This window comes from Vigna radiata, chromosome 5, assembly GCF_000741045.1.
Source record: "Vigna radiata var. radiata cultivar VC1973A chromosome 5, Vradiata_ver6, whole genome shotgun sequence".
NCBI lineage: Eukaryota > Viridiplantae > Streptophyta > Magnoliopsida > Fabales > Fabaceae > Vigna > Vigna radiata.
Window position 1 is genome coordinate 2,357,455 of NC_028355.1, and position 8,017 is coordinate 2,365,471.

The 8,017-nt window shown below is 29.5% G+C and overlaps 1 protein-coding gene across 1 annotated transcript; it reads right to left on the reverse strand.

Moving 5' to 3' along the window:
* Positions 1–1,422: 1,422 nt before the first annotated feature.
* LOC106760794 (serine/threonine-protein kinase RIPK) lies at positions 1,423–4,253 on the reverse strand. The gene is made up of 5 exons (XM_014644221.2): positions 3,538–4,253; positions 3,183–3,318; positions 2,935–3,071; positions 2,581–2,704; positions 1,423–2,414 (listed from the first exon to the last, which is right to left on the reverse strand). The coding sequence occupies exons 1-5, from the start codon at positions 3,919–3,921 to the stop codon at positions 1,831–1,833; spliced, it is 1,365 nt and encodes a 454-aa protein (XP_014499707.1). The 5' UTR covers positions 3,922–4,253; the 3' UTR covers positions 1,423–1,830.
* Between the last annotated feature and the right edge of the window lie 3,764 nt (positions 4,254–8,017).

Below are 8,017 nucleotides of genomic sequence, written 5' to 3' on the forward strand. Positions count from 1 at the left end.
CTATTTGATGATTCGTTAGATAGATTGATTTAAACAAAACCCCTTAATTGGTTTAGAAATTGTCTAACTTTGAAGTTAAAATAATATTGCCACAATATATAAGTAAGAACAATTTTTCAAAAGACACTCATCCACTTTTTTGGAAGAAACTCACCAATTCCTATTCTGAAAAAAAAAATATCGGAAACTTTGATGGGGTGCAGGAAGAAAATTAATAGGTGCAGGAAGAAGCTGCCTCTCATGTAATCTCTCCATGGACCAAGATGAACCCACACACAAAGAGTAGTAGGATTAAGTAGGCACATATCTTGAATTGAATTGTCTTATTATCGAGTTAACTTTTGTAATTTTTGTTTGTTTTCTTATAGTTTTGTTTCATTTTATTTTCTAATTGGTTTATGAGGAATGTATGAATAGAATTGAAGAGAAATAGAGAGAAAACGTAATTTAAAATTGTGTAATTAGAGTGTAGGACAAAGTTTATTACAAAACACATGTATATTAATTTAGAATTATACTATATATTTATAACTATTATTATAGATACTCTATTTATATTACTTATTATATATATATATATATATATATATATATATATATATATATATATATATATATATATATATATATATATTTTAATTTCTATCAGTACTACATGTCAAATTGGATCAATAGCTTAGTCAGAGCAAACAAAATTTAGTGCACCAATTAAGTATCTAATTAAAAAAAAGATTAACAAATTCTCTAGTAGAAAAAGAAACTGTAGAAGAACTGAAAAATCAACCAAAAACCAGTCAAAATCCTCCCATTGAAAGAGTCACACCATGATAACAAAAATGTTAAAAATATTATTTTAATTTTTTCTTAGAAAATTAAAAGTCAACTTCAAATGCTTATTATTTATTTATTTTATGTGTACCCGGTAATTTTTAATTGACTTTATTTTATTACTGACATTTAGATATGATTTACTTACTTTAAAATTATGAAATTACGTTTTAATTTGATTTTTTATTGTTATAAAATTATGATATCGAATTATTTAATATATATAAATTTATTTGTATTAGTAAGTGTTTTGGATTATAGTTATATTTAGGGAACTTGGAATGAGTGATAAAGTTGTGAAATTAACAATTCAATTTAAAAATATGGTGTGAAATAGAGTAGTAGAGCCACCAATTAATACTTTTGTTTTTCTAATGATTGACCCAATCCTATCATATCATCATAATGATTATCTTTCTTTTGTCAAATCGAAAACCAAAGGTTTGTTATTTATTCATCAAATAAGCGAGGCTTCCTTGCTGTCTCCACTATCTATGATAAAAAAAAAAACTATTTATTAATTAGCATGAAAATGAGCTTACACAATGGCATGTTATTCAATACATTACTTCTTGTATGGTCAAACCTCTTGGCTGTACAACCCTTGTTGTGGAAAGATCTTTATATGTTTGTTCAACAACTAATAAGTAGTTGGTAATTCTCCATTTTTATTGAAAAAGTCTTTTCATCCATATCCACAAGAAAACTTCATCACAATATTTATATTACGCACATGCAATTTAAAATAATTAACTTTATAATCCTCCCTTAGTTTAAGAAATTAAATTACTATAAAAAAAAAAAAAAAAGAGAACTCATGCATGTGTTTTCCATGTTTGGACCATATATATATATTAATCAATTCTTGCACGCTCACTCTGTGTTCTTTTTTGCTAGGGCCTACAAGAAACATGGTACACTACATCTATGTATGAGGAAAATGAAGTGAAAATATCTATGTATATACAGTATATATGATGATTTTTACGTATCCTATGTATATTAGGTAATGATTCCTGGAGGAGAGTTTGATCCACTTCGTGTACCATTTCTGTGTTTGTTGTTGTGATCATTCGGTGAACGTAAATGTTGTGGCTTGGGGCTCTTTGGGGACTTGAGAGGATGATGTCTGTTAAGGTTGTGGTTCCTGCGATGGTGTTGGCCATTGCTGTTGTTTTCCCTTCTTCTAGGTGTTTCACATTGATCCTTTGCATCCCTTTGCACTTCATTGTTATGATCTTGTGGAGCAGTGTAGACAAATGTTCCCATTGGAATGTCATCAAAATCCTGAAGTGGCTCAAGGATCTTAACCACTGTACTCATGGAGGGTCTGCTCCTAGGTCTGTGGCTCAGACATTGGTAAGCCAATGCAGCTGCTTTTTTCGTCCCCATTTCTGAATACTGCCCTTCAAGTCTAGGGTCCATTATCCTACTCACTTTCCTTGAATCATTCAGCATTGGCCTTGCCCACTCCACTAGGTTCTGTTCCCTTGGAGGACGGTTCTTGTCCACTGACCTTCTCCCTGTCAGCAACTCCAACAACACTACCCCAAAACTATACACATCACTCATTGCTGTCAAATGACCTAAAAAAAACAAACAAACACATTCACATAAACTTTACTTTCTACTTCAACTTGAGCATAAACAGCTAATGCTTCCACTTTTTTAGGTACAAAAATGTAATTAATATACTTAATTGTTACTAGAGAAGTGGATTAGTTGGCATAGAAAATTAATTAAGTTAATTACCTGTCATCACATATTCTGGGGCTGCGTATCCATGTGTGCCCATTACTCGGGTTGAAACGTGGGTGTCATCACCTTCGGGACCGTCTTTTGCCAACCCAAAATCTGATAGCTTTGCATTGTAATCCTATTGCAGCAATATTAAATTAAAAGAGTAAGAGTTACAGCAATAGAACAAAAAGTATACGAAGATTCCTTAATTAAGAACAGTCATTTAATATTTCATGTTATTCTCTTTTCTTAAAACAAATCTCTTTACACTCTTTATGTAGAGTGTTATATCAAATTAACACGACTTATGAACTTGTTTATTTGATTGAAAAAGGAAATATAATGGAACAAACTAGGGATACTTACAGAATCTAACAAGATGTTGGAAGCTTTGAAATCTCTATAGATGACCGGCTTCTCGGCTTCGTGAAGAAAGGCTAGACCCTTGGCAGCCCCAACAGCAATTTTCATTCTCGTTGACCATGGTAGTGATGCTGTGAATCCTGGATCAGTTGCCACAATAAAGATAATTAATCATCAAGAGGTTAATTAGTTCTTAATGCTCAGGCTTATGGCAAGAGTTAAAGATAATTCATAATGAATAAAAATCTTACTTCTAAATAATTGATTCTCCAAGCTGCCTCTTGGTAAATATTCATACACCAAAAGTCTGTGTTCTTCTTCACAACAGTATCCTATCAGCTTCACCAGATGTGGATGCCTCAGTTGACCCAGAAAAACAACTTCGGTCTGTCATCAGCACACTCAAGTCAGAAAACCAAAAGCTCACTACTCATTACATATTCTTGAAAGACCTCATTTAAATTTTAAAACTAATTTGTGACATTCATATAACATTTTAAAACTAATTGCATGTTCTAATCAAAGTAAATATCTGAAAAACCACTCATTATCAGACCGTGGGTTGGTGTTTGTCACAAATTTATGAGGGAAAAAAAAAGTACTTACCAACCACTCTTTGTGGCCCTGCGAGCCATCCAAGTCCAAGAGCTTAACAGCCACGGGTTGAGCCTTAAGGCCATGCCTGAGCTTGTCATCGATGAACCCTTTATGCACTGGTCCGAACCCTCCTTCTCCTAGAAAGTTGCTAGAAGAGAAAGACTGCGTGATGATCTTGAGCTCAGCAAGTGAGAAAACATGGAGGTTGGTCCCCGCCAGAGAAACGGAGAGATCCTCTGAAAGAGTCGTGCTTGGATAACTCAAATCCGTCACAGAAATCCTGTGAGAAGAATTTGGCTTTGTAGCCACCACCTTCTTTGGCTTCGGAGATGGGTACTCACCCTTGTAACAACCAGGGAAGATGGATTTCCATATGCTTTTCATGAGGGTCATTCTTGATCAAGACAGAAAAACTAAAGCTCGAAACTTTAACTCTTTATGTGATGATGATACTAATGAATCTACAATCTCATAGCTGATCAAAGATGTTTGTATGGAAATATATATACGCGAAGAAGGTTCAACTTGTTGAGATATATGAATGTATTAGGTAGGAATTTAGAGAGAGAGAGAGAGGGTGATGGAAATGGAAATGGTTTTAAGACTTTGGAAGTGAAAGGTTATTCCAAAATCTTCAACTGCTCAGAGAGAAAAGAGGTTTTGAGCACCCTTTTATACCAACACAATGTTGATTTTTTCCTATAAAAGTTACTTTTGATTAGTTGTCTAGGTCCTATATGCCATGGATTTCTTCGTTTTGTTCATAATATATATATAGAGAGAGAGAGATGGATTTCTTCTTTTTGTTTGGCAAGCAAGAAATTGCCAAGTATCTGAATAAATGTATTTGTTTAATAGTATTTGATAATGGGGAACCGAGTTTTCCCAAGTCTAAGATGTTGGTTGAAGCCAAATGACGTAGCTACCCCCACTTGACTTTGATGCATCCACGGTCACAAATTTGGAAATTATTAGCTTTGACTTGTCATCGTGTTTCGAAAATTTTCAATTACAAAAGCACTTCGACATTTTCCTTTCACTTTCTAATTTCCATTTGGTAAAGACTTGCACAAACTGCTGCTCGTCATTTCATACTGCTCCATTCAGTACAACCCTATTTTCTTCTATGCTTTTGTTGGGTTTTCGTTGACCTTAAATTCCGTAACTCATCATACTAATCTATTCATCACCACTATCTTCATACATTTAATTTTGAAGTGATTCGGATGTAGGTTTGGGACAATATAGGAAAAGATTCATTCATGCTTTACTCTTATTTATTTATCTTAATTTTTTCTATATTTTCGATGTTTAAATTCCAAATTGTAGGAGGAGTTATATGTTAAAGGTACTTCAACATCCAAATTAATATTTTAGTCAATATGTTGTTACATTAAAATTTTAATTAAATTCACAATAAATATAATCATTATTTAATTTTGAAGGTATAGATTTGGGATGGTAGTGAAACACTCATTCATGTTTTACTCTTAGTTTTTTATCTTGAGTATCTTTAGTCAAATTCTTCTGTTTTCAATATTCAAACTCTAAATCATGTGGACAGTTATCTATCAAAGGTATTTCGATGTTTAATTAGTATTTTAGTCGATCGTTACAATAAAATCTTAAATTCACAATGTAATAATTTATCTTCTTATCTCAAATTTGTATTTATAAGTTTCAAGATACATTTATTATTAATAATATATTATAATCATGGTCTAATATCTAGTAAGTAAGACATACCTATAAACTTGATTATTGGTTATATTTAAGGTTTCTTGTGATTTATGACCGAATGATCGTTTTACTTTTCTAACCGATCAGTCTCAATCCTAATAGATAAGTGTGTACAGTACATGAATGTTTCAAGTTTTTCTAATAATTATGTATTTTACATAATGGTAGTAGAAGTAAACTTCATTAATGGAATGTAAACACAAAGTAATTTCTATGTAGATAGCAGAAAAGAGCTATATGTTATGTCAGATGATGTGATTAGTATTTATTTTTTGCTGCGTGTTTGTTGTTCAGATATTGAAAATTATACTCGGTTGGTATGCTTTCAACCCGAGTTGGATTGGTTTCTAGAAGATGTAGATAGAACATAAAATAATTCAACATGTTGTTAATACAATGACAAAGCAGCATTTAAATAAATGAATTGGAAGGATATGCATATCATCAACCACAAACACAAATGTTACATAAAAATGCCGAAATGGATATTTTTTTAATGTGAAAGATGTTACAATATTGTATTTAATATAAGAGAGATATAGTATAGTCATAGACTTAATATTTTACGATTAAATTGAGGTTAAGGAAATTTCAAAACTTCTGGGACAAGCCTCTCATTCCAATGTTTTTGACTTTTTGCTTCTATCCCTTCCAAAAGAAACTTCTATAGGTTTTAGTTTTTCTCCATTTTACATTATTTTTCTCAGAGTAGCAACTACAAATAAGTCAAATTATATAAACAATTCAAAATAAAACCTATTAGACTAATATCACCTAGCGCGTATTGCAGTTGGTATAAAACAATTTCTTATAATAGTTTTTCTAATTATTTAATTATGTGATATTTTAACATTTTGAATAAAAATATATATAATATTACTAATAATATAAGAACAGAAATTTATTGTTCTTAATGGTCAGTAAAAATTGAGTGGTCTATTAGAAATGAATTTTAAATCTAACTCAATCCCACCAAATCGGCTTGTAAGGTGAGGTTCGCACCTCACTTATATATTATAATTTGGCCTTATTTCTAATCCAACAATCACAAATTTTAGAACTGGTATAATTCATGAATTGTCCTGAAATGTACGGCATGTTTCATTACTCAGGATTGTGATGGATTAAAAATAATCAAGTATCTGGTCTTGATTTAACCGTTCTTGAAACTTGCAGGTATTTTTATGATTTTTCCTTGACTATTTAAATAGGAAGTCCTGTTAAAAATATAAAGAAGAAGGTTATTATGCAGTTTGAAAATTTCAATTTCTTTTTTGGTTTTTGGATTCTATTCTTGTTTATTTTCAAACTATATATATTAATTTTTGTTGGATGTTTCAAAAAATAAAATTATTTTATAATATATAAATAGATTTAAATCTTATTTTATAAATTAATTTTATATGATTAAATTAGATTTAAAATTCACTGCTTAACAATTTTAACATTTTAAAATATGTTAAATTTTTGTAATATATTAAAAATTCATATTTCTAAAATCCAACACCAAAAGTTTCAGTAAAACATTTGAAATGTAAAAATAAGCTCTTATCCATATATTTCATTCATCACACACTTGAGTCAAGATAAATTAAAAAGTTTCAGTTTTTTTTTTTTTTAAATGTGAGAAGTGAACTGTTCACTTTAATTTGTAGGTTAAATAAATTTGAATCGGATTGAAAATGGAATAATTAATGCATAATTCATTCACAATAACATTTTATTAATTTTTTTACTATATTTTTATTATAATTATTTATTATTATTAATTATAGGTTTATATCTCGAATGAGAATATATTACAATGAAGATATAATGCTGACTTTATGGCAGAAGAAGAGAGAGAGAAAGGTTGATGTTATTGCACTTACCTTAGTTTTTTTCATTCACATTCAAGACATTGTATTTTGAAATAGTTAAAATGTTTTTCACGTTTAAAACTTCGTTTCTAGAAAGCTTTTTCATAAGTAACTCATGCATATTGTATTAATTTAGTCAAGGTTCTAAACTTTACGAAGAAAAAGACCCTTAAAAAATGTGTAAGATTTATTTTTATGTGTTGATTTATTGACGCCAGATTCTTGTTAAATTAAAAATGTGTTATATCAATTACTGAATTATATCATATTATTTTTGCATAAATTATTTTATATTAGTAACATTTTTCTGTCCATTAAAAATATTAGAGTTCTAGTCTAAAAAAAATTCAAAATAGGTATTTTTTTTATAATATAATAAATTTAAAATATCTATTTTCAAATAAAAGATGGGACGCGTGTTTAAAAATACAAAATTTTGTATATTTATTTAATTTGATTAGTTATGATGTTTTCAGCCAAGTGTATAAGATTAGAGAACTAGAAGTAAACTTATACTCTCGTAAATAATATTAACTCAATATATGTATGTAATTTTTAAATTGATTCAGGATAAATAATACTTTATTTTTAACTTCAATAGAAGGACGAGAATAAACATATTTATTATGCTCCTATCTCATATACATTATAATTTTAAATTACTGTTCAGTTTATTAGTATTCTATTTTGAACAGAAAAAAATTATATAATTTCAAAGTTGAGTTAATATAAAGTTTTCTAAATTAATTTTAAAGAAAATAGGTATACTTATAGACGAATGTACCATAGAAATATAATACTAATAAAATATCACCCAAAATGCACCAATCTTTACTCTATATCCCTTAATTTCCAATCTTTTGGTTGGGGAATTATTCCAAACACCTTGG

What these genes read in the sequence shown, in the direction of transcription:
- LOC106760794 (XM_014644221.2), bottom strand. Translation starts at nt 3,921, where the DNA reads ATGACCCTCATGAAAAGCATATGGAAATCCATCTTCCCTGGTTGTTAC. An exon ending in AGGGCCACAAAGAGTGGTTG is followed by an intron (nt 3,319 to 3,537) that starts GTAAGTACTTTT and finishes TGCTGATGACAG; the next exon opens with ACCGAAGTTGTTTTTCTGGG. An exon ending in CCAACATCTTGTTAGATTCT is followed by an intron (nt 2,705 to 2,934) that starts GTAAGTATCCCT and finishes TTGCTGCAATAG; the next exon opens with GATTACAATGCAAAGCTATC.